The 26,373-nt window shown below is 46.1% G+C and overlaps 2 protein-coding genes, 4 non-coding genes and 1 pseudogene across 6 annotated transcripts; 3 read left to right on the top strand and 4 right to left on the bottom strand.

Annotated features, from left to right (window-relative positions):
• The first annotated feature begins 4,985 nt into the window (after positions 1–4,985).
• Positions 4,986–13,701, top strand: LOC108897755 (NLR family CARD domain-containing protein 3-like). Its single transcript, XM_018697520.2, has 11 exons — positions 4,986–5,272; positions 5,859–6,011; positions 6,124–6,249; positions 6,363–6,482; positions 7,360–7,438; positions 7,601–7,829; positions 7,994–9,797; positions 9,920–10,093; positions 10,179–10,352; positions 12,316–12,362; positions 12,471–13,701. Exons 2-11 carry the CDS (start codon positions 5,923–5,925, stop codon positions 13,025–13,027), a joined length of 3,399 nt encoding a protein of 1,132 aa, XP_018553036.1. The 5' UTR covers positions 4,986–5,272; positions 5,859–5,922; the 3' UTR covers positions 13,028–13,701.
• Positions 13,702–15,093: 1,392 nt separating this feature from the next.
• Positions 15,094–19,395, top strand: LOC108897745 (hepatitis A virus cellular receptor 1 homolog). The gene is made up of 8 exons (XM_018697511.2): positions 15,094–15,209; positions 15,864–16,042; positions 16,312–16,474; positions 16,890–16,961; positions 17,743–17,822; positions 18,249–18,360; positions 18,983–19,016; positions 19,113–19,395. Exons 1-8 carry the CDS (start codon positions 15,140–15,142, stop codon positions 19,195–19,197), a joined length of 795 nt encoding a protein of 264 aa, XP_018553027.1. The 5' UTR covers positions 15,094–15,139; the 3' UTR covers positions 19,198–19,395.
• A 743-nt stretch (positions 19,396–20,138) lies between these two features.
• Positions 20,139–20,210, bottom strand: trnad-guc (transfer RNA aspartic acid (anticodon GUC)). Its single transcript has one exon. It is a non-coding gene; the product is annotated as a tRNA-Asp (tRNA).
• Positions 20,211–20,481: 271 nt separating this feature from the next.
• Positions 20,482–20,556, bottom strand: trnav-cac (transfer RNA valine (anticodon CAC)). Its single transcript has one exon. It is a non-coding gene; the product is annotated as a tRNA-Val (tRNA).
• A 223-nt stretch (positions 20,557–20,779) lies between these two features.
• Positions 20,780–20,852, top strand: trnav-aac (transfer RNA valine (anticodon AAC)). Its single transcript has one exon. It is a non-coding gene; the product is annotated as a tRNA-Val (tRNA).
• Positions 20,853–20,990: 138 nt separating this feature from the next.
• Positions 20,991–21,063, bottom strand: trnav-cac (transfer RNA valine (anticodon CAC)). Its single transcript has one exon. It is a non-coding gene; the product is annotated as a tRNA-Val (tRNA).
• Positions 21,064–23,185: 2,122 nt separating this feature from the next.
• Positions 23,186–25,221, bottom strand: LOC108897187 (early growth response protein 1-like; annotated as a pseudogene).
• Between the last annotated feature and the right edge of the window lie 1,152 nt (positions 25,222–26,373).

Genomic DNA, 26,373 nt, shown 5'->3' with positions numbered 1-26,373 from the left:
GACTCGACAGTCCTTTATGTGTTTCTGCTGCTCTGTTTGTGTCTTTCTTGTCTTCTCTGTAGCTCCACCCAGGTGTTACCTGATCAGGCATCAGTGAGGTGCACCTGACTCTGAATGAAATGAAAAACCTCCTGTCCCTGCATCAGACGGGAAAGGCCTCTGGTGTCGGACTGCTGGACTCGCTGCCTCTCAGCTTGGGGTTAATTTTATTTTCTGTTGCTGTTGTGTTTTGATTTTGTAGTTTATAGTTATTGAGTTAGTCTCTTGGTTGTTTTGATCTTCATATGGATTTCACAGTTTTTTATGGTGTTTTTTGTGGTGCTGTGCACATCATGGGGCCGTAACACATTCATGGAGAAAACAACTGACAACAGATGGAACGGACGAGGAAAAGAATCTGTACTTACAATGACTGAAGCACAGATTCGTCTCCAGTTTAAAGTTTTCTCTGATGATTGTGGTGCAGCTTCTTTTCTCCATTTACAGGTAATGTAAGCGACATTTCTCAATCTCTTCCTCTTCAAGACACTAAAGTCGGTGTGAGCTCAGCCGGACAGCCGCTGGAGAACAGCTCTGACTTTCTGTGTGATTAGATGGACTCTACAGGACTGATGTGGACTCAGTGTGGCAGTCAGAGGGGCTGAGGACCTTCACACTGTTGTTGTTCTTATAGAAATCATTCTGACCGTTTTCAGAAAGAACAGTAAACCTGGCTCTGCTCCAACAGGAATCTATGTGATCCATAGACTGTGGATCACACAGACTAAAAGGCCCTGACACCTTCACATTTATTAACAAGTCCAGGTAGAAAACAACCATTAAACATTTACATATTTATAACAGAGTATTATCACAGTGTAGGATTTATAGACTGCGTCAGAAATGAGTCCAGGAAATAACTGCTGCAGCATGAAACCACAGTGTGCTGTAGACACTTCCTGTTGTGTGACTGAGCTCACGTTTTTTTTTTTTATTGAACTCACTGTGGAGAAACCTCCACAGCTGTTCTGTGTTCACCTCAGTGCATCAGACTGTTTCTCTAAACCTGTCCACACTGTTTATTCAGCCACAAGAATCTCTCAGTAAGAAACTTATAATAATTACTGTGCCTGTTTATCCTCAGCCTGACTTTAACAACTGGAAACTGTTTGTAGTTTCTGTTCTGGTCCAACAACAGTCCTTCTGTGTGTCAGTGAATGTAAATGATTGTCCATGAATGTGTGTGAGCTGAGCTGCTGCTGACTGCAGCTCCATGACTCCATCTAGTGGACTGATAGAAGTAGAGCAGCTGATGGCAGCTTCCTCTGCCTCACTGCTGTCTGACTGCATTCAACTGACTCTGATATGAAAGAGGAAAGAAGAAGATCAGTGGAGGAGCAGCTGAGATTTCTCCAGGAGAAATGATCTGAGTTGATGAGCAGATGAATGATTTGTGTTTCCTCTCCAGGTGAAGGTAGAAAGTGTGTGTGAGCTGATGTGGATGTGAATGGAGCAGCATGAATCAGAGTGAGGACAGAGAGGAGGGAGTCCCTCCCTCTAAAACCACTCTGTGTGGGGAACATGAGAGCCAGACCAAAGCTCAGAGGTGAGATGAGGATCTCTAACTGTCCATGACTCTTCTCCATGTCAGAGCTCAGCACTCACATCACTGCACCATCATTATTCACACTCACTGCTCTGTGTGTGTTGTGTTCAAGCCCAGAGCAGCAGCACTCACCACACTCTGCTGGACCTGGACCTGGACCTGGACCCAGCTGTTTGTCCATGAAGAGCGACTGGTCAATGGATCGTCCTCATAACTTTAGAAAGTCTGTTGATGGAAGGTGAGAATTTCAAACTGACAGAAAGACATTTCACACTAAAAGTTAGTTTTTGTGTTTGAACATATTTTCCATCAGTTTTTATCCAACATGCAGATTTATCAGTTCTGTTTTAGTTTCAGGATCCAGCAGCAGAGACCAGACTCTCCTGAACCCAGCTGTCTGTCTTTAAAGAGCGACGACTCGAAGGACTGGGACATTGACTTTAAAGGGCGACGTCCATCAGCTGATCAGATGTAAGCTGTAACTGACAGTAAGACTCAGGTTATTCTAGAAAAGAACTAGTTTGTACGACGTGTTGTTGGACCACGTCTGAAATCAAAGTGTTTCTATCTGTTGTGAACGTCCACACTGGAAGGTGGAGGTAAAACTCCATCTTGAATCAGAATCGGCGGGATTGCCATCCAGAGACGAGGAACAGGGGTCGGCTGGACCACCCACAGTAGCTCTGATGTTGGCCAGGTCGCTGACAAGTAACAAGGTGAAGGAGTAGGTCCAACCACCGACTGGAGAACAGCTGGTGTCGGCCAGGCTGGCGTCAGGAAATGAGAAGCAGGAGTTGTCCAGATCGCCAATTGGAAGTCAGGGGCTGGTGTTGACTGGACTGCTGACTGGAACTCAACGGGACCAAGGACTGGTATCAGCCGGGCCACCAACAAGAGACAAAAAGCAAGTGTTGGCCAACGCCAGCTGAGAGAGTCAACTCAGGAACAGATGACTGAGTGACAGAGGCTGGTTACTGGGAAACTCAGACTGAGGCTTGAAGTAGCAGGTGGACACCTGTCACTGAAGCTCTGGCTGGAAGCTGGAAACCAGAGGTGGACGCAAAACCTGGAGATGAGGCTTGGATTGGAAGCTAGGAGGGAATTGATGTCTCCATGACCCACATTTCCTCCTAGAGGTTCCAGCCCCTAGATAAATGGAGGCGATTGCTAGGCAAGTCCCCCAGAAAGGGGACTGCACTAGATCTTCAAAAGAAAAAGTATATGCTAGGTCCATAATTCTGGCCTGAGTATTCTGCCATGGTTCGGGTTAGAGGGACAGGAGTGAGGACCCAAATAAAACAGGATACTGAGGTCACTGAGGCTACGAGTCATGACAAATAAAGACTCCAGCTCCTTTGTTTCTGTGCTGATTGTACATCCATACATACAAGCCTCCATCTGAACAGAACCATCAAACAGTCTGTGTATGAGAGCCATGTAATGTCCATGTTGTCCTGCTGAAAGAGAATGTGCTGGTCTGACCCCCCTCCTCCTTTCAGGGTGGAGCCTGGTGGAGTCCGATGGTTGACACCAGGTCTGAGGAAGTGTAAGTGTGTTTTTCATTTGATTGATGAAAACAAAGCAGCTTCAAACTGTCAATCAATGATCAGATGATCGATCAATAACTGCAGCTGTGTCTTGTTCTCTCCATCAGATTCCTGTCAACTCACAATCGACACAAACACAGTGAACAGAGAACTCAAACTGTCTGACAACAACAGGAAGGTGACACATGTGAGAGAGTATCAGTCATATCCTGATCATCCAGACAGATTTGATCAGTGTCCTCAGCTGCTGTGTAGAACTGGTCTGACTGGTCGCTGTTACTGGGAGGTCGAGTGGACAGGAAGGGTTGATGTATCAGTGAGTTACAGAGGAATCAGAAGGAAAGGAGACAGAGACTGTTGGTTTGGATGGAACGATCAGTCCTGGAGTCTGGACTGTTCTGATGATGGTCGTTACTCTGTCTGGCACAATAAGAGAGAAACATCTATCTCCTCCTCCTCCTCCTCCTCCTCCTCCTCCTCCTCTGTCTATGTGCTGTCGCTGTTGCCAGATTTTGAAAACAGTGGATTTGATTCTGGTGAAGGAGTCGCTCTCATGACTCATTGAGTGACGTCAGTCTCTGGCCAATCAGTGGCCTGCAGTCTGTTGACGACTCAGCTCGCTTGGAACTCTGGGCCGAAAAGGTACTAAAAAAGGACCTGGTACCAGGTACCACCACCTAATGGAAAACCCTAAAGACTGAGTAGAGTCGAGCCGAGCAGGTGCTAGTGGAAAGGCACCTCTAGAGATCAGTCCAGTCCAGGATCACAGCAGCTGATGTTATTTAGTACCCTGACCACACACTCAATGAGTGACGTACCTTCAGTGATTCATCGAACCCACGTCTCCACACTGTCACTCGGTGCCTGGTACCAGCGTCCATCCCCACTGGACCATCTTCAGACAAACAACCAGAGAAAGAAGATCAGAGAGAAGGAGGAAGCTGCAGGAAACTCACCTCCATCAACCTGCAGAGAGAAAACCAGGTTTCCAAAGAGTGGGACAGAATCTGAAGTGAGTTTAGATCTGAACCAGGTTCACACTGACAAACGGACCGAACCCGTTTCAACTGAAACTCTGAAGATGATGTAGAGACGATGGAGAGTCAGACTGGAGCTTTGACTGTCTGCTGGATCACCTGATCCTGACCAGGGTCTCTGTGGAAAACTCAGTTCAACATGTGTGGTGTTTGTGGCTCAGGAGGTAAAGGAGCTTCACCTGTAGTCACAGGGTTGTTGGTGCGACTCCCAGCTCAGGTCAGTTCTGCTGCTGTCCACAGGAAGTCGAGATGTTGTTGTCTCATTTTAAACTTCAGTGAACACAGCACTGACACATCATCAGACTTAAACCCACATGATGTAACTTTAAAACCTCAGCTTCAGAATCACTGTGATGGTTCACCCTGTGGAACTGTGGTTCTTCAGGTTCCATCTCCCTCTGACTGAGTGAGAGTCAGCATTTCATTAAGTAACTGTAAAGTTAGTTTTGTGGTTTGGTCATTTTATTTTATTTATAAAGCGCAGAATCACATCAGAAGTTATCTCAAGGCACTTTTCATACAGAGCAGGTCCAGGCCGTGCTCTTTAAGATGTGGCCTGTCTTATATCAGGCACTGATATATCTTTTGTTCCACTTCCTCGTGTATCGGGTAAATTAGTGCAAAAAACATGTTGAAAAAAAATTGTGAGAGAGAAACTGCTATAAACAGTCCGTTAGTAAAATCAGCTCTTTACCTGGATCACGCTTCACTGGATTCAGCTTCCGGTTCCGCTCTGTTGACGCGATCAAAGAAAACACCTGTGGAGCAAAGATGTTGCAGTGACGACGAGATCGTTGACTCCACCCACAAACAGTGTCGCAGGTGACCAGAGGAGCAGGAAGTCAGTGATCTTGGTGTCGGACAGAATCTTTGCAGCAGCACAGTCGAGTTATTTCAGACTCATGTTCTATGTGTGGACCTGAGAGACGCAGCTTAACAAGGGGGATGGTTTTCATGGAGGAAACAAGTGTCAGATGAACGGATGAGGAGAATAATCCTGAGCTGCAGCTCTACAATAACTGAAGCTCAGACTCGTCTCCGGTTTAAAGTTGACTTTCACTTTGTCTGCTGATCGTGGCGCAGCGTCTTTCCTCCATCTAAAGGTAATGTAAGCGACATGTGTCAGTGTTTTCCTGTTGAATGAGTCTTGCTCATGTTGTTAGTGGCGGCTGCTGTCAGCTGCTTCCACTGGAAACAGCAGAAATCTGCCGCTCGCTTCTTCAACTCACTCACAACTAACGGCTGCGTCTTTAACCCATATGTGGAGATGTGGAGTTGAAGCGGTGGAATCAGAGTAGAAGCAGAGTCAGTTGATGTCAGTAGTTGAACACTGAGTCGTTATTACTGTGTAGCTCCACTTACTGATGACTGAAGGCAGCTTTTCCCGCCTCAATCAGCCTGTGGAGGAGGCGGAGAGGAGCCGCTGCTCTCCCGCTGTCTGAGCCACTAAAGTCGGTGTGAGCTCGGCCGGACAGCCGCTGGAGAACAGCTCTGACTTTCTGTGTGATTAGATGGACTCTACAGGACTGATGTGGACTCAGTGTGGCAGTCAGAGGGGCTGAGGACCTTCACACTGTTGTTGTTCTTCCACAAATCATTCTGACACTAACCTGTCTCAGTCTCTGTACTTTACTCGAGGATTTTCATTTCCTGCTTCTACTAATGTGATAATAATGAGTCATTCTGCAGGAGACACTTTGGCGCCATCTAGTGGACTGACAGCATATTCAATCTTGGATGTGAATGGAGCAGCATGAATCAGAGTGAGGACAGAGAGGAGGGAGTCCCTCCCTCTAAAACCACTCTGTGTGGGGAACATGAGAGCCAGACCAAAGCTCAGAGGTGAGATGAGGATCTCTAACTGTCCATGACTCTTCTCCATGTCAGAGCTCAGCACTCACATCACTGCACCATCATGATTCACACTCACTGCTCTGTGTGTGTTGTGTTCAAGCCCAGAGCAGCAGCACTCACCACACTCTGCTGGACCTGAACCTGGACCTGGACCCAGCTGTTTGTCCATGAAGAGCAACAAGTCAATGGATCATCCTGTTGAATTCAGACAATCTGTTGATGGAAGGTGAGAATTTCAAACTGACAGAAAGACATTTCACAGTAAAAGTTAGTTTTTGTGTTTGAACATATTTTCCATCAGTTTTTATCCAACATGCAGATTCATCAGTTCTGTTTTAGTTTCAGGATCCAGCAGCAGAGACCAGACTCTCCTGAACCCAGCTGTCTGTCTTTAAAGAGCAACGACTCAAAGGACTGGGACATTGACTTTAAAGGGCGACGTCCATCAGCTGATCAGATGTAAGCTGTAACTGACAGTGAGACTCAGGTTATTCTAGAAAAGAACTAGTTTGTACGACGTGTTGTTGGACCACGTCTGAAATCAAAGTGTTTCTATCTGTTGTGAACGTCCACACTGGAAGGTGGAGGTAAAACTCCGGCCGTCATAGAGAGGGGGGAGACGTGATGTGGTTTAAGTATGGAGATAACTCCTCCCATGTTCAGACAGTCTCTCCTGGAAGACATTCATAGTGTCCACCTCAGTCGTTGACATGAAAAGAGACAGAAACAGTTTGTGTGAAGAATGAAAAAAGAGCTGAGAGAGAAGTTGAAACTCCGCCTACTTTCTGACCTCCACACAGCTGACCAATCACTGAGGGAGGTGGGTGTTTCAGACGCTGTTCCACCATCTGACAAACACCTCTGATGGAGTAAACTGATCCCTTACAATGCTCCTGATTCATGTTTCAACTTTACTCAGTGAAACTTTACTGCTTCATTGTCATTGTTCATACTGGGAGCTGCCCAGTACAACCAGTCTGATACAAGCAGACACTGAGCAGCTCCACTGGAGCAGCTGGAGGTTGTAGGTGCCTTGCTTCAGGGCACTTCAGCAGTGTTGAGTGAGGGAGGGAGAGCTATATGGAGGGTTGGTGAGAGCTGTTGGGACTAAACCAAAGTGAGTGGTGAAGCCAAACACTGAGCTGAAAGCTACAAACAGCTGCAGACTGAGCTGTTGATTCTCAGTGGGATCAGCAGGACTAGTAAACCTTTACCACTACAGGGAGTCGTCTGATTCACTCTTCACATCCAAATATGACTTGATGGACCTTTAGCTTGTGTCTGTCTCTGTGTGGACAGACATAATGTGAGCTAATTCTTCATGATTCCTCCACAGAGTGGACCAGGAGAGCTCAGAGGTTCCCAGTGGTCAGTCTGCCCAGCAGCATCAAACACACCTGGACTCCATATTTATGGTCTGTACATGGACAACAACTACTTTTACATCTGTTGTGTTGACAATAATCTCCATGCTGCACTTTTTAGACCAGTGGATTGTCAGTGTGTCCAACATGGATCTGATGTTTGGCTCCATGATTTTAGTTTGATGGAGTCATTCATATAGTTTTCTGTTCCAGCTGCTGGAGGAGAACATCGTCACTTTTGTGAAGAACGAGCTGAAGAAGATGCAGAAGGTTCTGAGTCCAGATTACCCAGAATGCTTAGAGAGTCAGAGGGAGGATGAGGAGGTGTTGGACGGTGAGGATGAAGAGCAGAGGAGGAGCAGCAGAGAGGAGTTTCTGAAGATCACACTGAACTTCCTGAGGAGAATGAAGCAGGAGGAGCTGGCTGACTGTCTGCAGAGCAGTAAGAGGATTTCTCTAAAGATTTAACATGATGGAGAAATGAGACGTTTACTGACGTCTCAACACATGGAGGGAAATATGTTCATATATGCATTCTTTAGGAGGATTAAACTGTCATATATACTTTATAAATCACTTACTGATATTGTTTCTTTGTTCATTCAGGACATGTTGCTCCAGTTTGTCGACGTAAACTTAAATCTAACCTGAAGAAGAAGTTCCAGTGTTTGTTTGAGGGGATCTCTAAAGCAGGAAACCCAACCCTTCTGAATCAGATCTACACAGAGCTCTACATCACAGAGGGAGGGACTGGAGAGGTCAATGATGAACATGAGGTCAGACAGATTGAAACAGCATCCAGGAAACCAGACAGACCAGAAACAACCATCAGACAAGAAGACCTCTTTAAAGCCTCACCTGGAAGAGATGAACCAATCAGAACAGTGATGACAAAGGGAGTGGCTGGCATTGGGAAAACAGTCTTAACACAGAAGTTCACTCTGGACTGGGCTGAAGACAAAGCCAACCAGGACATACACTTCACATTTCCATTCACTTTCAGAGAGCTGAATGTGCTGAAAGAGAAAAAGTTGAGCTTGGTGGAACTTGTTCATCACTTCTTTACTGAAACCAAAGAAGCAGGAATCTGCAGGTTTGAAGAGTTCCAGGTTGTGTTCATCTTTGACGGTCTGGATGAGTGTCGACTTCCTCTGGACTTCCACAACACTGAGATCCTGACTGATGTTACAGAGTCCACCTCAGTGGACGTGCTGCTGACAAACCTCATCAGGGGGAAACTGCTTCCCTCTGCTCGCCTCTGGATAACCACACGACCTGCAGCAGCCAATCAGATCCCTCCTGAGTGTGTTGACATGGTGACAGAGGTCAGAGGGTTCACTGACCCTCAGAAGGAGGAGTACTTCAGGAAGAGGTTCAGAGATGAGGATCAGGCCAGCAGGATCATCTCCCACATCAAGACCTCACGAAGCCTCCACATCATGTGCCACATCCCAGTCTTCTGCTGGATCACTGCTACAGTTCTGGAGGATGTGTTGAAAACCAGAGAGGGAGGAGAGCTGCCCAAGACCCTGACTGAGATGTACATCCACTTCCTGGTGGTTCAGTCAAAACTGAAGAACATCAAGTATGATGGAGGATCTGGGACAGATCCACACTGGAGTCCAAAGAGCAGGAAGATGATTAAGTCTCTGGGAAAACTGGCTTTTGATCAGCTGCAGAAAGGAAACCTGATCTTCTATGAATCAGACCTGACAGAGTGTGGCATCGATATCAGAGCAGCCTCAGTGTACTCAGGAGTGTTCACACAGATCTTTAAAGAGGAGAGAGGACTGTACCAGGACAAGGTGTTCTGCTTCGTCCATCTGAGTGTTCAGGAGTTTCTGGCTGCTCTTCATGTCCATCTGACCTTCATCAAGTCTGGAGTCAATCTGCTGTCAGAAGAACAAACAACCTCCCTGTGGTCTAAACTGTTTAAAGATAAACCTGAACCAACACAGTTCCACCAGAGTGCTGTGGACAAGGCCTTAAAGAGTCCAAATGGACACCTGGACTTGTTCCTCCGCTTCCTCCTGGGTCTTTCACTGCAGACCAATCAGACTCTCCTACGAGGTCTGCTGACACTGACAGGAAGTGGCTCAGGGACCAATCAGGAAACAGTCCAGTACATCAAGAAGAAGATTGAAGAGACTCCCTCTGCAGAGAAAAGCATCAACCTGTTCCACTGTCTGAATGAACTGAATGATCGTTCTCTAGTGGAGGAGATCCAACAGTCCCTGAGTTCAGGACGTCTCTCCACAGATAAACTGTCTCCTGCTCAATGGTCAGCTCTGGTCTTCATCTTACTGTCATCAGAAAAAGATCTGGACGTGTTTGACCTGAAGAAATACTCTGCTTCAGAGGAGGCTCTTCTGAGGCTGCTGCCAGTGGTCAAAGCCTCTAACAAAGCTCTGTAAGTACAAACAGAACATGTAGAGTTAGATTTATTATCAGAGTTTAAAGACACTGCTGTCTTTTCAACAGGAGAGAAATTAATTTCCTTTCTTCTTTAATTCTTTATCATCATCTCTTCAGACTGAGTGACTGTAACCTCTCAGAGAGAAGCTGTGAAGCTCTGTCCTCAGTTCTCAGCTCCCAGTCCTCTAGTCTGAGAGATCTGGACCTGAGTAACAACAACCTGCAGGATTCAGGAGTGAAGATGTTGTCTGTTGGACTGAAGAGTCCACACTGTTCACTGGAGACTCTCAGGTCAGGATGTTTACAGTATATTCCTAAATTTCTCTCAGTATATTTTACCTTTGCCTTGTTACCATGTTGCCTTTACCTCTTGCAGCCTGTCAGGCTGTCTGATCTCAGAGGAAGGCTGTTCTTCTCTGGCCTCAGCACTGAACTCCAACCCCTCCCATCTGAGAGAGCTGGACCTGAGCTACAATCATCCAGGAGACTCAGGAGTGAAGCTGCTGTCTGCTGGACTGGAGGATCCAGACTGGAGACTGGACACTCTCAGGTATGGAGAGGCCTGCTGCAGCCACAGACAATGTCTGATAGAGGAGGAAGAGCTGGAAACATTTTCTCTGTCACAGCTGATGACAGATCTCTACACAAGAGCTTTGACTTCAACAACAACAACAGAGGAGTTTTCTCCTCATTATGACTTCAGTCTCTCATTATGACTCACTGTGTCATATTGAGGAGAAAAGATGTCACAGTGATGAAATCAGCTGTTGTCAGCTGTATTCTGTGACCTGAGCAGGAGTTTCAGCTTTATTACCACTACAGATGTTTTTAATCAGACTTTATTTCCTGCTGTATCAGCACAAAGCAGCTTGGAAACATTTCAGCTGCAGCTAGTTTAACTGCTCCTGAACCAGTGACTGAATGATTTCACCACAACAATCCTAAAGACTTTAGAGACCTGAGGCCTGAACTACGAAGAGAGTTGAACCTCCTCTGGTTTAACTAAGGTTATCAAGGAAAGTCGGGGTTGACAAACCCTGACTGCCTCGATCTGTGTTAAACGGTACGACGGTGGTTCAGATGTGGGTAAGTTGAGTCGGTGTTAACTTAATCAGTTAGTGCGTGTTGATTAAAGGGGCGTGCACCGTATCTCTCAGATGAAGAGCGCACGTTAATTCTGTGGGTTTAGAGGAATTTAAAGAGACTCTAACGACACAATGTAAAACCAACAAAGACAGAGAGACTGGTCACATGTTCTCTGGATTCTTCATCTGTAATATGAGATGGAAGGACACAGAACATATGTGATCATTTCTCAGATACTTGGATTACAGTCAACACGTGGGTCACATGTCTGAGAATGAGCTGTTCCTGTTAATGATGTTCTGCCTGGAACACTCAGGCTGACGGTCTTTAGAGAACCCCCGTCCTGCAGAGTCAGCCTCTCTCAGTCGTTGTGCCAATATCGATTGGTTGTTCCACCTGTGGGGGCGGAGCTTAGGTAGAAGTAACACCTGTATCACAGAGTTAACTGTAGCGGCCACTTGGATAAACCACCAAGATGCAGAGAACTTCAACAGGTGCAGATTCATGTATTATCTCTTGATCCACCATTGGCACCTTGAAAACTACAGGATGAACAACAAATACAAATCCCCCTCTGTAGTTCCACAAACAATCCACAAACAAATCAGATTGACATTTTAACTCAGTATAAATCATTTTTAACAAACTAATGGTAATGAAATATTAAATGAAATTTGCATTTTTAAACTATTATGACAACTGTGCAACATCAAATATACCACAGAGAGAAAATATCTAGTTTTCAGTTTGACAACATGTGCAGCTCTCACTTAAACAAATGAAAATAAATGACCGTCTTTCCTCTGGTGAATAAATGAATTACTCCTGTGACAGTAAACACACCATCAGTATCCTCCTCCCTTCGTCTGCTTCACAAGGGCGTGAATTTAAACATTCAGCTTTCCTTGCTAGCAACCTCCATACACCAACGGTGCTCTTCAAAATAAAAGCATAATAAACAGCAGAGCCACATCATCTAACATCACCACAATGAGCTGCCATTTACATTAACCTCCAACACAAACTGCTCAGAGCAGTTTAGAGACGCAGTGTAAATCACCATGGCAACAGAGCTCAGGTAAAACCTGTCCACCTTTGTCAGTACAGGTTAATCAGGAAGTTCCACCTGAAGTTCCTCTGATCAGACAGTTCCCTCACTTCGTAGTTCAGGCCTCTGTTCAGTGTCCACACACTGATAATAACAGAGCAACAATAATAATCCAAATATCTGAGATGATGAAGTCTTTCCTCCATGTCTCCTCCCTGCTCTGACTCCAGCTCCTTTGTTTCTGTGCTGAATGTACATCCATACATACAAGCCTCCATCTGAACAGAACCATCAAACAGTCTGTGTATGAGAGCCATGTAATGTCCATGTTGTCCTGCTGAAAGAGAATGTGCTGGTCTGACCCCCCTCCTCCTTTCAGGGTGGAGCCTGGTGGAGTCCGATGGTTGACACCAGGTCCATGGAGGTGTAAGTGTGTTTTTAATTTGATTGATGAAAACAAAGCAGCTTCAAACTGTCAATCAATGATCAGATGATCGATCAATAACTGCAGCTGTGTCTTGTTCTCTCCATCAGATTCCTGTCAACTCACAATCGACACAAACACAGTGAACAGATTCCTCAAACTGTCTGACAACAACAGGAAGGTGACACATGTGAAGGAGGATCAGTCATATCCTGATCATCCAGACAGATTTGATCAGTGTCCTCAGCTGCTCTGTAGAACTGGTCTGACTGGTCGCTGTTACTGGGAGGTCGAGTGGAGAGGAAGAGTTTTTATATCAGTGAGTTACAGAGGAATCAGAAGGAAAGGAGACAGTGAAGACTGTGTGTTTGGATGGAACGATCAGTCCTGGACTCTGTACTGTTCTGATGATGGTTTCTCTGTCTGGCACAATAAGAGAGGAACATCTATCTCCTCCTCCTCCTCCTCCTCCTCCTCCTCCTTCTCCTCCTCCTCTGTCTCTAACAGAGTAGCAGTGTATGTGGACTGTCCTGCTGGCTCTCTGTCCTTCTACAGAGTCTCCTCTGACTCTCTGATCCACCTCCACACCTTCAACACCACATTCACTCAACCTCTGTATCCTGGGTTTTGGTTCTGGTCCTGTGGTTCCTCAGTGTCTCTGTGTTGAGTGTAGCAGAGAGAGTCTCCTCCTGTTAGAGATCAGTCCAGTCCAGGATCACAGCAGCTGATGTTATTTAGTACCAACCTGATCTCTGGCTGGTTTTAACTGCAGAGTGTAAACCCAACATGTTTTCCACATGATTGACAGTTTGACTGTAAAATGAATCAAATGAACAGAGTCCAGTTGTTGTTGTTCTCTGACAGTAAATGACTGGGAGGTTGAAATCTCTTTTACTTGACGTCCATCTTGTTTTTCATCTTTAAATGATAGTGTGACGTCCTTATGTGCTCCATATCTGGACTCTACTGTAAATACAAAGATACACACTGGTTTGTTTGAGGTGTAGTTACTGACACTGACCACCAGATGGCAGCAATCATTTCTCTGTTAGACCTCCTCTGTAACATAGAGCCACTCATTCATTCATTCATTCATTCATTAGTAGAAACACAGAGAAACAAAGCCAAACCTGTGTGTTTCCATGACGATCGTCCTGCAGGAGCTTTCTCATTGGTCCACTTCATCTGATGGATTCAGCACCTGAACACAACACAGATCAACACAGTGCATTATGGGATACTGACGACCCAAAGATGTGTTGTTACTGTACAGACAGTGATTGATTATATCAATAATATTGATTCTGTTGCTGATGTTAATTAATAAACACTGAGATCTGATCACAGCTGCATCACACTCTGTTACAACTTCTTCATTATCTATTATTGATGCTCTTTAAGCAAAGTTTGTCACATTTTTCATCATATTTTTTTGGACTAAACTAATACATTTCTACTTCACAGTCATTATTCAAATTTAAACAGTTTAAGTTTCAATATTTTTGTTTTTTCAAATTAAAAGCCTCTGAAATTGTCAGTTTGGGCAGAAACAAAACTGAAGTGAGGAAAACTGAGAATATTTGATGTGAATAATGAATCCTCTGTGTGACAGCGATGTCTCCACACAGCCAGCAGCTCTGTGTGTTACACTGTGTGTGTTTCAGAGATAAAGTCCTTTTGTCCTCAGTGTTTCCTTCCCTCAGCACAAACACACTGCGTCTTTTTAATTCATGTTATTGCAGTTTTTCCTGTTCATCAGTCGACAGAAAAACTTCAGTTCAAACCTTAAAAGTCCACAAATGTTTCAAAACATTAAAGTTAAACAGCAGAAATATGTTTTTAAATTAAACGATTAAAGAGTAATATGATGTCTTTAAATTTCTGATTTATTAGAGCATTCTGATAAAAATGTTTCATGGAAATTAACATGACAATTCTTTGGAATTGCAGATAAACCATCTTCATCAGATTAGATTTTCAGCTTCTTAGTCTGTGGCTCAGTTTTCGATCCAGAACCAAACAGCTTCTAGATATTAACACAGAACCAAAGTTTGGTTCCAAGAAACTGAAAACCAGTGAAGATATACATTAAATTAAAGACTCACAGAGATGATGAAACAGCCAAACTAAGAGAGCAGAGTCCTGCAGAACTGAGTCCTGAAACCAGGAAGTGTTAGCATGTTAGCATGTTAGCTCTTCCTGTTCCCTCGTCCCAGAGTCAGTGTGTTTCTGGTTAAATGTCTGAAATAAGGTCTGTGGTTTTAACACAAGCTCAAGACATTTTCAGGTTTTATTTTCCGACATAAAATGGGTCAGTAAATCCCCCACTCCTGATGTTTGAAGCTTTTACGTGTCTTAAAAAAGGCGGTTGCTAACGAGTGTCTAAATGAGACTACAGAGGTTGTCGGGGACGTTAACATGAAAACCCATCTACTCACCAGTTCACCTTTACAGCCTCGTTGTGTTTCTACTCACGCTCTTTCAAACTCTCACTAACGTTCTAAGAAGAAACACAGAAACACATCATCACTGTAAATGTTCTGGGTGGGGGGGTGGGGGGGTCTGTAGCTGAATTTGAGGCTGCAGTGACTCTTTAAAAACTGATGAATCATTCATAAAGATGAGAGTTAAAACACAGCAGACATTCACAACATTAAACCAAACAGACAGAAACACAGTGTGTCTCTGGCCCCGCCCTCTGTGACCCCCCCCCCCCCGTCACAGAGTCACACTGTGTTGTTGTCTTCAACTGGACAATGAACACACACTCACTCACAGGATGGCCGCTGCCTTGCCTCACCGCCGTCGATCGCCTCAGACCTTCATCATCGTCCTCTTCGTCCTGTCAGGTGAGACACGAACCTATGACATCACGACACGAACCTATGACATCATGACATGAACCTATGACATCATGACACGAACCTATGACATCACAACTCTGAGGTCGTAGGACTGTAGCTGTGACGGCTCAGACCTTCACCATCGTTCATGTGTCAATCATGTGACAATACTGTAAACAAATCAACAAGAAGCCAGGAAGCAGATAAACATCTTGTTCTTTATTTGTGGCTGTGTTATGTCTCTTTGTGGTTGTTTCATGTCTCTTTGTAGCAGTCTTGTATCTCTGTGTGATTTTTGTTGCATTGTTTAACAATAACCTTGATGGCTACATGACGAATCAAAATGTTCACTTCGACAAATTAAAGTGTTGCACTGGAGACAGAGTCCTCTGTCTCAGCAGCCAAAACAAAGGTCTCTGCACCAAAGAGCCGACTTAACTCAGTATACAGAGGGCAGCGAAATCCAAAACTAAATTCATTCTAAACAACCTCAAGATCACAAAGAACGCACAAACGCTGCCTCTCAGAAATCTTCTTTATAACTGTTTGATGAATTTTGTTTGACTGTGTTTGTGTTACAGTGTGAATTATTCCTGAAGATCTGGACGTGTTTCACATGTGTAAAGAGTATTTTGTCCTCGGTGTGTCTTTGTGCTGCAGGTGGACAGTTTTCATCCGTTTCTTCTTTTAAAGTACCTGAAGGGGGCGTGGCCTCTCTGTCCTGCCAGTACTCTGTGAAGCGTTTTGGCCTGAGTCGGGTCTGCTGGGGTCGTGGCTGTGGGACCTTCTGGTGCAGCAACATCCTGGTGCAGACGGACGAGCACGGCGTCATCTCCAAGGTCAGGTTGTGTCCCGTGATCCTGGTTCAGAACTGTTGAATATTGTGCAGGTCCCCCTCGAGCCACCAACACAGCTCTGACCCATCGGGACACGGACATGGACTTCTTGGGGTGTCCTGATCCTTTGGGTCCTGTGGGTTTCAGGGTGGGACCTCCATGGATTTGTCTTGTTCAAGATCGTCCCACAGACAGCAACATCCAGATGAATGAAGGACCCAAGGTTTCCCAGTAGGTAATGAGATGATCACCTTTCGTTCCTGACACTGCAGGTGGAGGACCGGTACCGGCTGACGGGGGACGTCCTGGACGGACAGATGGACCTGGACATCCTGAACGTGAGGCGGACAGACAGCGGACCGTACTGCTGCAGGGTGGACATCGACGGGATCTTCAATGACAAGAAGGTGATCATGAACCTGAGAGTGGTCAAAGGTGAGCCCAACAACACTTGACTTCAGGCTCAGTTAAAGGGCAGGTTCAAGGTTCTTCAGTCAACATGAACAGTGAAGGTTTTTCTTCACATTAAGAGATGAGTTGTTGTTAATGGAGTCTGGCAGCGATACATAGAGATGTTTCTGGTTAAACTAAACTCTTCAATAAAAAGCTCTGTCTCCATAATGTTGTCAGACACAGAACAATCTGAGTCTGTCAGGGTCCAGTTGCATCTTTTGGTTGACTTTCTTAGTCTTTATATTTCCTGCTTTAAACCATCCCATTCTTTATCTTGTACTCTAATTTTTAAAAGTATCTTTTATAAGATGTTATAAAAGACAGTGCTTTGGTTTTATGTTGTGGAAATCTGATCTGGTCTGATCTGATCTGAGCTGATCAGGTTTCTCCTCCTCAGCTCTGGTCACCAGTTCTCCTGTTCCAACAACAACCACGACGGATCGAGTCACGGAGCCGTCGGCCTCCACAGGTGAGACGACAACAAACCAAACTGTGATTCATCTGTGATTCATAATGAAGACATAAAGTTCCCCTAACATGTATTTACTTAACCCTTGAACTGTAAAGTCTCACAATAAGTTATATTAAACAAACCTTTCTTCATGTTTACTCAACGCAATTAGATCAGTTTTAACGTTAAATACTTGGCTGACTAAATGTTCTGATGGATTGTTCACTCAACAAAATTCTTTTTATTCCTCTGCACCATAGACAGTCATATTTGAGGTCCTTATGTTTTCAGGTCGTCCATCAGATTCTCATGAACATGATACCTCAGTAATACCTCCGGGGGTTTTCTTCAAATTTGGTACAAACATTAACTTGGACTCAAGGATGAACTAATTAGAATTTGTTGGTTCAGGGTTTCTGCAGATTTCAACAAAAATCTAAGACTTTTTAAGACTTTTTCAAAATCATTACGAACAAAATTTAAGCCTGACTTCACATCCACACTGATAAAAAGTAGAAAGTACAAAAAACCAGAGTCAGAACGAGTCGTCAAATCACATTTTCTCAGTCGACTCTGTTTTCTTAACAGATGCATCGACTACTCAACATTTTATTTGGCAGTGCTTCAGAGAATAAAGTAAAAGCTGCAATGACAGATCAATCCTCGAGTTATAAAAGGAATAATGAATAAGGAAGGAACTAGTCTGTAATTTGTCTGAATTTGAAGTTGGTACAGCTCCGAGTCACACGAGTACAAACTCTGAATTTAATGTTTTAAGGTTTGCTTTCTGTTTGTGCAGTGAACTGGAAAACTCTGCTGTCGTCTCAGCTGGACCTTCTGAAGAGGAACTCCACCCTGCTGCGCTCCGACACCGTCACTGTGAGTAACACTGTATGATATATAAATATTATATATACTAGGAGGATATATCCAGCAGCAAGCAACATTTTGAAAGTTGTTGTGTTGGGTAAGCACAAGGATCTGAGCGACTTGGACAAAGTTCAGATCGTGACGACTGGGTCAGAGTATCTCTAAAACTGAAGCTCTTGTGGGATGATCCCGGTCTGCAGTGGTCAGGACCGACCAAAAGTGGTCCAACCAGTGACCTGGTGACAGGGTCATGGATGGCCAAGGCTCACTGATGCACGTGGGGAGCGAGTCCATGCCTCGATGGGTCAGGACTGCTTTGTCAACGAGGGATCTACTCAACTTAGGATGTAGTGTTGTTGCATGAATCAGGTCCTGATTGGTTCCTGTTGGTCCTGAAAGGTCCAGTTTAACTTGAACTTTCTCTCTTTGTGTCAGGTGGAGGACTCTCTACCCTCTCTCTCCCTTCAGATCAACGTTCCCATCCTCTCTCTCTCCCTCAGTGTGTTGTTGATCCTGGCGGCAGTTTTCCTCTTCCTGGCCTTCAAACGTACGTCCTCCTTCAGACTAATGAATTCACCTGGACAGTGTTTGATTATCAAGAAGAATTTCAGCAGAGAAACAGAACAAATTTAACAGAGTCAGTTGGTGACGAGTCATCAGAGCAGAGAGTTGTACTGGTTCAGGCAACATGAGGGAAGATAACAGACTGTTTTCTAAAGTTAAGCAGAGAATATCAGTACCAGACTCCATTAACAAAAACAGGAATTTTACCCAGCAGAACCTTGGAGCTTTTGGGATCATCTGTTAGTGTGTCTGTGTTACTGTGTGGTACTTTTACTTCAGTAAAGTATCTGATTACTTCTTCCACCACTGAGAGTCACACAGTAACACAGACACACTAACAGATGGAGGCAGTGGTATTCCAGCAGCTCCTGGTTAAATCCCTGTTTTTGTCAATGGAGTCTGGTAGAGATATACAGAGATGTTTCTGGTTAAACTAAAAGGATCTGACTCCTACTCTTACACTTAGAATAACAATCAGAGCCTGTCAGTGGCAAAAACAAGAACTTTAGTGGACGTCCATTGACATGGACGATCATCAGGTGAAGAACGGTCTCTGTGTTCACGACTTTGATTTTTTATATGTAAAATCTTATTTTCTTCTCCAGGTGGAATATACAGAAGAGCCTTAAAGACCAGCTGGTGAGTCTGACATAAACTTGTCGTCCTTTAATGACCTTTGACCCCCCACATCCTGACCAGCTGTTTGTTGACCTGTTGTTACCTTTTCTCCTCCAGTTTCTCCTCTGAAGAACCTCCTCACATTATCTACGAGATCCGCATGAGGAGACCAGTCCAGGAGAACATCTACACTCTGGACTAGCTCGTTCACACAGAGAATGGACATTAAACTTCCTCCCTCCCACACACAGTGTTATCTATAAAGCTCCATGTGTTTGGCTGAGCAACTGCTGGTTTACAGTTTATTTAGTTCAGGCTGCTGCTGCTGTAGTTTGTCTTTTATTCCTGTTTCCTGTGATGATAACCTGCCTGAACACGCTGAATAAAAAAATCAATCATCTGTTTTGTGTTTAAAGGTTTTAATGACACTTTCAGTGGTGAAAACAAGTTCGAAGGAAGACCAGACAGAGAGCTGCATTATGGGTGTGACTTTCACTGAGGGAAGAAATCTTTTGATACTTTATATAAGTTAAAGTAATGGGTCTGAATACTTTTTCAATCAGAAACATCTCTATATACAGACTCCATTGACAAAAATAGGAATTTTACTGAGCAGAACACAGGAGCTGCTAGATTCATCTATTTGTTTTTGTTGCTTTTTTTGTCTTCCTGTGTGGTACTGTATCTGTATCTGATCTGATTACTTCTTCCTCCACTGAAAGTCACACAGTAACACAGACACACTAACAGATGGAGGCAGTGGTATTCCAGCAGCTCCTGGTTAAATCCCTGTTTTTCTCTATGGAGTCTGGTAGAGATATATAGAGATGTTTCTGGTTAAACTAAAGGATCTGACTCTTTAATAAAAAGCTCTGTCTCTGGAGGAATCCTATCATCATGTTGTCAGACTGAGAGTAACAGTCGGAGCCTGAAGCTGTTACTCTACCATTCACTGCCGACGGGGGATTAGCTCAAATGGTAGAGCGCTCGCTTAGCATGCGAGAGGTAGCGGGATCGATGCCTCCAGCTGATCGTTTAATTTCCTTCAGGATCAATAAAGTTTCTGTTTTTTCTTCAAATAGAAAGAGATCTTGATTTTTTTTTCTATCAATAAAGCTACACAGAATAAAAATAAAGTTATGCCTCCCCGTCGGGGAATCGAACCCCGGTCTCCCGCGTGACAGGCGGGGATACTCACCACTATACTAACGAGGAGAACTGTAACAGTTCCAGCTGTAGTACCCCTCTTGACCTGTCACATGAGAAACTATGACCGAGTGGCGCTGTTTCACTGGTTGTACATGAGGACGTTGTGGTCAGAGGGGTATTACATCCGCACTGGTAAGAACTACCATAGAGAATGAATGGATGAAGTTAAGAGTTCAGACTTCAGGTACATTTACGGTGCGATTTAAGTGTTCGCGTGCAGCAGACGAAGATAACTGTAGACTGAGAAGAAAAAATAAATAAAACTAAAAACTAATAATGTTTCCGCCCGGTTTCGAACCGGGGACCTTTCGCGTGTGAGGCGAACGTGATAACCACTTACACTACGGGAAACTGACATACTAACATAACAGGACCCATACTATTTATTTTTACGGTAGAGACGACTCCGGAAGTGCTTTGGTCATCTGTATATGAAGATGAAGACAGTCTTCACTTTGACTTCAAACAGGAAATGAAATGAACGTCCCTTTAACGTTTCTGTCGACTGTCATGGTGGAAGAATAATAGAATACATATACCATTTATAAGCATTACTGGTGAAACCCATAGATATGATTTCCGTAGTGTAGTGGTTATCACGTTCGCCTAACACGCGAAAGGTCCCCGGTTCGAAACCGGGCGGAAACATCGTTTTGTGCCAGGAAAATAATTTTCTGGACATTTACTGATTTTATTTTGCATTTTAGCCAAAACAGCGGTTAACCCGCCGCTGCAGTGCTGTGATTTTTTCTAACGCTGTTCGCCGCTTCACTAAAAAAAAAATGATGTTTCCGCCCGGTTTCGAACCGGGGACCTTTCGCGTGTGAGGCGAACGTGATAACCACTACACTACGGAAACTCGCAGTTACGAATTAGCATTAACGCAGAGAACTAGGTGTGCGCGTGAATGCTGATCGTTTATTTATGCGGCTGGTGTCGAATATATTCACCGAGCGAAGCGAACATCGCGGGGGTCCACCGGCGACGGTTGTTCGCCTCAGGCAGTGGCGAACATCAAACGTTAATTATCTTTTGTTCGACACCGGCAATTCTCTAATTTAAACGTAAAAACCGGATCAGGAAGCACCCACCTGCTGTACACCTGCCAGGTGTCGGAAGAGACTCTGTCGCTTCCATCGTCGTCGGCGGTCAGTTTCCGGTTCGGATCCGATTCCAGTCGGATTCTAACGGTGACTCCAAAGAAAGTTCAGCAATCAGCGCTCCACGTTAATCCGCTTCTCCCCCCGTCCGCCCCGATAAAACCGGTTTCATCCAAACACTCGTATTTACAACGGAAAAGAAAAAACATTGATTCCTTCTCTTGAAACCGCGAGACAAAATGGCGCCGCTTTCTGCTCTCTGATTGGTCAGTTCCTCCTGCTGATTAACAGGGTGTGACCTGGAGCATGTTCAGTGTCTGTGGATCATCGTCACTAACTCCAGGAGGGTTTTCTGGCACAGACACGGTCAGACCGCTGGAGGGCGCCAAAGACCAGGAATAAATATTTTATCATTAATTCTCCTGCAAAACACTTTTCTGAAGTACTTGTACTGAGTATTTTCAACTTCCTGTTACTTCATAATGAAAATGACTGCAGTCCATATCATCATCCGGACCCAGATCCAGATCCAGAAAACTTGAGTAAAGACTTTAAAGACTCTGTTAAAGACCACTGGAGGGAGCTCTTGTTCTTTTTCTTCCTCCCTTCCTCACTTCCTTCCTTGCTCCCTTCCCTCTTTCCTCACGTCCTTCCTTCCCTCCTCTCTCTCCCTGTAAACGGATCTGAGACCAGCTCGATCCTCTGGACCAGGACCAGAGTTTTTGGGGGATTTTGGTCTGATTCACACACACACACACACACACACACACACACACACACACACACACACACACACACACTCCTGTCCGACCTGTCGTCCCTGTCCGTTCACCGGTTACATCACAGCCTCCGGGCGTCCCGCCAGCAGCAGCAGGAAGCTCCTTATATGGGCGTCAGGACGTCCGCTGCTCAGACAGGAAGCACCATATATGGGCTGAATCCGCGGTGTTTTTCCACACACACACACACACACACACACACACACACACACACACAGGGAGGATTTTACTGCTGACAGAAATACCACAGTGTTTGTGTTTGATCTGAATCTGACGTTTAATCAGTTTCTGAATCTTTATTATTTCCCATTAGTTTCTTATGTATTTATGATTATTACTCTTTTCATTAGGAACCATGTCTGGTGCTTTTCTCACTTTAATATTCTGATGTTTAAAAGGTAACTTTGCTGAATTTGGTTCATTTCATGGATGAATTGTGTGACTCACCACTGTGACTGAGTGTGGTCATTTTTCCTCTGTTTACATTTGGTTTTTATCATTTCATTGTCTCTCCAGGCTGTAAAATTAACATTACTTAATGAAGTGCTTCCTTTGTTCCACTCAGTACATGAATACAGTGGTTTGTTCAGGTTGTACATAAATAAATATGACATGTAATTTGTCCCTTTATATTTAAAAATCTGATTAAAGAACCGAGCAGCAGCGACAGGATTAAGACGTTTTATTCTCTCAGCTCTTTTGTTTTAAAGAGGAAACATGTTCAGTATTAAAAAATCCAACACTGACCTGAATGTAAACATACAAACGTCCCAGAACCTACACAGTAGGTAAAAACATTATGTACATATATATACACGTCTGTACATTATACTACATGTAAACATTATGTACACAACAACTCATATTTACACTGTTTTAAAATCAGTGAACGTCGAGTCTCTTAAATTCAGCGTTTTCTCTATGGAGGTTTGGTACAGAGAGTTTTTTGAAACTCCTCGGTCGACGCTCAAGGTTTGAGTTCATGTCGTGTTTTAATCCGACGTCTGACAGTTTGATGACCTTTGACCTCGTCACTACTGGAGGGAGCAGTCTGAGTTCTTCCTGGTGTTGCAGAGGCAGAGTTTCAGTCTGAGGTCAAAGGTCACGGCAGGTGAACCTCCTGTCCGTCAGCAGATGTTGGAGCTGTGGGGGGAGGGCAGCTCCGACTGAGGACTTCCCATCGGAGAGGAGCAGGTGGAGGAGTAGAGGTGGGGGGACGGGGAGGAGGTGTAGATGTGTGACAGCGAGGAGGAGGAGGAGGAGGAGGTGAAGCAGGGGGAGGCGGCCTGCATGCTGAGGGAGGAGGAGGGGCGAAGAGCGAGGGCAGCGGGTGAGGAGGAGCTGTGAGCAGGGGAGGAGTAGGAGGAGCAGGGGGAGGAGGTGGGAGGGGAGGTGTAGACGGGGGTTTGGGAGCGGAGGAGGAGGCGGAGCTCCTGTCGGCCTTGCGGTCCCGTGCCTCTGGTGGATCTTGGCGTGCCTCTTGCGCTCGTCGCTGCGGGCGAACTTGCGTCCGCACTCTGCGCAGGCGAACGGCTTCTCTCCGGTGTGCGTGCGGATGTGCGTGGTCAGGTGGTCGCTGCGGCTGAAGCTGCGCATGCAGATGCGGCACTGGAACGGCTTCTGGCCCGTGTGCACGCGCACATGCCGCGTCAGCTCGTCGGACCGGGAGAATCGGCGGTCGCAGCCGTCGCCGGGCAGGCGTACGGCCGCTCGTGGGGCGGCGTCTTGCACTGCCGGCCTGCAGGGGACTTCCTGATCCGGCCGGTCTTGGCGAGCTGGGCCTGGTAGGTGGAGCTCTGAGGCTGCGTCTGGATCTGCGAGGAGGAAGGCTTTGATGGTGGAGAGCGGCGTGAGCGGAGGCTGCGGGGCGGGTTCAGGGTCTGTGGCAGCACCACAGGCTTCTGGTCCTGGTTCAGACCCAGCTCGCCGTCCTGCTGCTGCGGCAGGGAAGGTAGTCCGGCAGCATCCGGCACCGCTGGAGGCCCAGCCTGGAGCGGAGCTGGGGTAGGCGGGAGGCGGGCCCTGCGGTTGGAAGGCCTGGGGGGCTGGCTGGACCGGTGGGGGGGAGGGAGGAGGTCGGGGCGCTGGCGGAGGAGGAGGTGTAGGTGGGGCGCGGTGGAGAAGACGGAGGCCACGTCAGCAGAGCCACAGCTGATCTGGACGGAGCTGAGGTTCGGCTGAGACATCGACGACGATGATGTCACTGATGATGTCACTGCTGATGAGGCGGAAGCTGTGGGGGAGGAGCTGCCATGCTGACCAACCCCGTGAACAGGCTGAGCAGAGGCTCCGCCCACAGGCCGCTACCAGATGCCGCCGCCGTCGAGGGCTCGAAGGTAAAGCGGCCGCTGTAGGCCAGAGGGGGGAGGCGGGGGGTGAGGGGGGGAGACTCTGTAGGTCCGGGAGCTCCGACAGAGAATCTGAGAGAAGAAGAAGAAACAGAAGTTTGCTGTGAGCTGATTGGCTGCAGCGAGTCAGCTGACCGACAGATTAAAGATGACGTCAGAGTTCACTGAAGCTGCAGCTTTAATCTGACACAGAGGAAACAGACCAACCTGATGTTTCTCATCTATCTATATCTGTTCTCACTGCAGCTTCAAGATCTGATCTGAGAATGTCACTGATCCACTACAGACCAGAGAGCAGATCTGAGTCCTCTTCACTTTATCAGGTTATTGACCTCACTTTGTTTCTGCAGCTGAAACTCATCAAATCCTCTGAGGAGCAGAGGAAACACTCAGAGCAGAATACTGATTTATTTATGACTGAATGACTGTTTCCTGCTCTAAACATCCAGTAACACACACCTCCACCTCCCGTCTCCTCACCTCCGAACTCCCCGGGCTCTCCACTCAGCAGCCCGGCTCCCTCCGCTGCGGACGCGGCCAGCAGCGAGCCTCCGGCCGCGGCGTTCTGCAGCAGCATCTGCAGCTCCTCCAGCTTCGGGTAACCGTCCAGCGGAGAGAGAGGCGGCGGGAAGCCGGCCAGCGGGTCAGAGATCTGCAGGGCGGACAGGAGCAGCTCCGCCTTGGTCGCTGCCATCTCTCGGGAGGAGGAAAAGTCGGAGGCGGCGGCGGACGTGGAGCTCAGCCGCTCCTGGAGCTCCTGAGCACCGGGCTGTTCCTGCGAAGGGACCGAGAGCTGCGCTCCGCTCCTGAACCCGGCGGAGAGGCGCTCTGACCGGGCTGACGCTGCTGCTGCTGCTGGGGGCTGCGGTGCTCGGAGGAAGCCAATGCTGGAGGGTCGACAGCTCCGGGGTCCCGCGAGGAGATGTTTTCAAACTGATTGTTAGTGCGGAAGTGAAGCTGCTGAGTCATCAGGGAGAGTAAACATCTAGTGTTTGTTTCCGGTTGGTGTTTTCACGTGTGGATGCTGTGAACTTGAACCTGAGCTCTGTCAGGTTTCCTCAATGAGGTTCCCGGCTTTATATAGACTCCTGCGTGACGTACATTCCCAAATATGGCGCGAAGGAAAGCCCATATTTGGTCAAAGCGGTGAGCGCGTACCCGGAAGCTCCGGTGCCTCCATGCGCCCTTTGTGCTGCGGTTTTTGGAGCGTGACCGATCCGGTACGGTCCAGCCCTCGGTCCGGGCTCGGCAGGTGTTGACTGGAGGACCGGACCGACAGTCTACAGGCGGTAAACGGTGCGCGGTGACCGCGGCCGGCCGTGGCCGGAAACCGACACGCCACAGGCCTACGTCAGAGATCCCGGCGTCATCACTTCCTCAGGCCTTATTTGGGTGTTTTCCTGTCAGACTGCGGGTCTGGGAGCGGGTACGGACCCGTCCTGAAGATCAACTCAAAAACCAGAATTAATGACATGCAGCTGTAGATCTGACCGAGTACACAGAGTACAAGTACTTTAATCTGGGTATCTGAGAGGTATTATATACTGCTGGGTACTAACCTGCACTCATGTAGCACATTATATAAACGGACCTGAACGGTGCGTGCAGAGACGTAAAAGTACCTCAACATGACAGTGTACTCAGGTCTTTTACTGCAGTAAAAGTAGTGATACTACAGTATAGAGACACTCTGTTACTGCATTGAAAGTCATGTTATTCAAGTAAAAGTACAGAGAGTATTTGAATCAAAATATAGTTGAAGTACAGAAAGTAAAAGTACTGACTCATTTCAGAATAAGTGACCGGATGATTCTTCATGTGTTCATCACTGTCACGTTCCAGGTTGTAAATAAAGTTTTATCTCAATAACACTGCTTTATTTGTTTGTTATATATTTTGTAGTATAAATACAAATCAGCAAAGTAACTGAAGTTACCACTCA

Source organism: Lates calcarifer, unplaced genomic scaffold (genome assembly GCF_001640805.2).
Source record: "Lates calcarifer isolate ASB-BC8 unplaced genomic scaffold, TLL_Latcal_v3 scaffold_24_53, whole genome shotgun sequence".
Lineage (NCBI taxonomy): Eukaryota > Metazoa > Chordata > Actinopteri > Centropomidae > Lates > Lates calcarifer.
The sequence above is the reverse complement of the archived record's forward strand: the minus strand, read 5'-3'. Positions and strand labels throughout refer to the sequence as shown.

Bases quoted from the DNA above. Each gene is read 5' to 3' on its own strand.
- LOC108897745 (XM_018697511.2), top strand. From the start codon at position 15,140: ATGGCCGCTGCCTTGCCTCACCGCCGTCGATCGCCTCAGACCTTCATC. The intron at 16,475-16,889 runs GTGAGCCCAACA...TCTCCTCCTCAG, and splicing joins GAACCTGAGAGTGGTCAAAG to CTCTGGTCACCAGTTCTCCT. The intron at 18,361-18,982 runs GTACGTCCTCCT...TTTCTTCTCCAG, and splicing joins CCTCTTCCTGGCCTTCAAAC to GTGGAATATACAGAAGAGCC.
- LOC108897755 (XM_018697520.2), top strand. From the start codon at position 5,923: ATGAATCAGAGTGAGGACAGAGAGGAGGGAGTCCCTCCCTCTAAAACC. The intron at 6,483-7,359 runs GTAAGCTGTAAC...ATTCCTCCACAG, and splicing joins CGTCCATCAGCTGATCAGAT to AGTGGACCAGGAGAGCTCAG. The intron at 7,830-7,993 runs GTAAGAGGATTT...TTGTTCATTCAG, and splicing joins GGCTGACTGTCTGCAGAGCA to GACATGTTGCTCCAGTTTGT.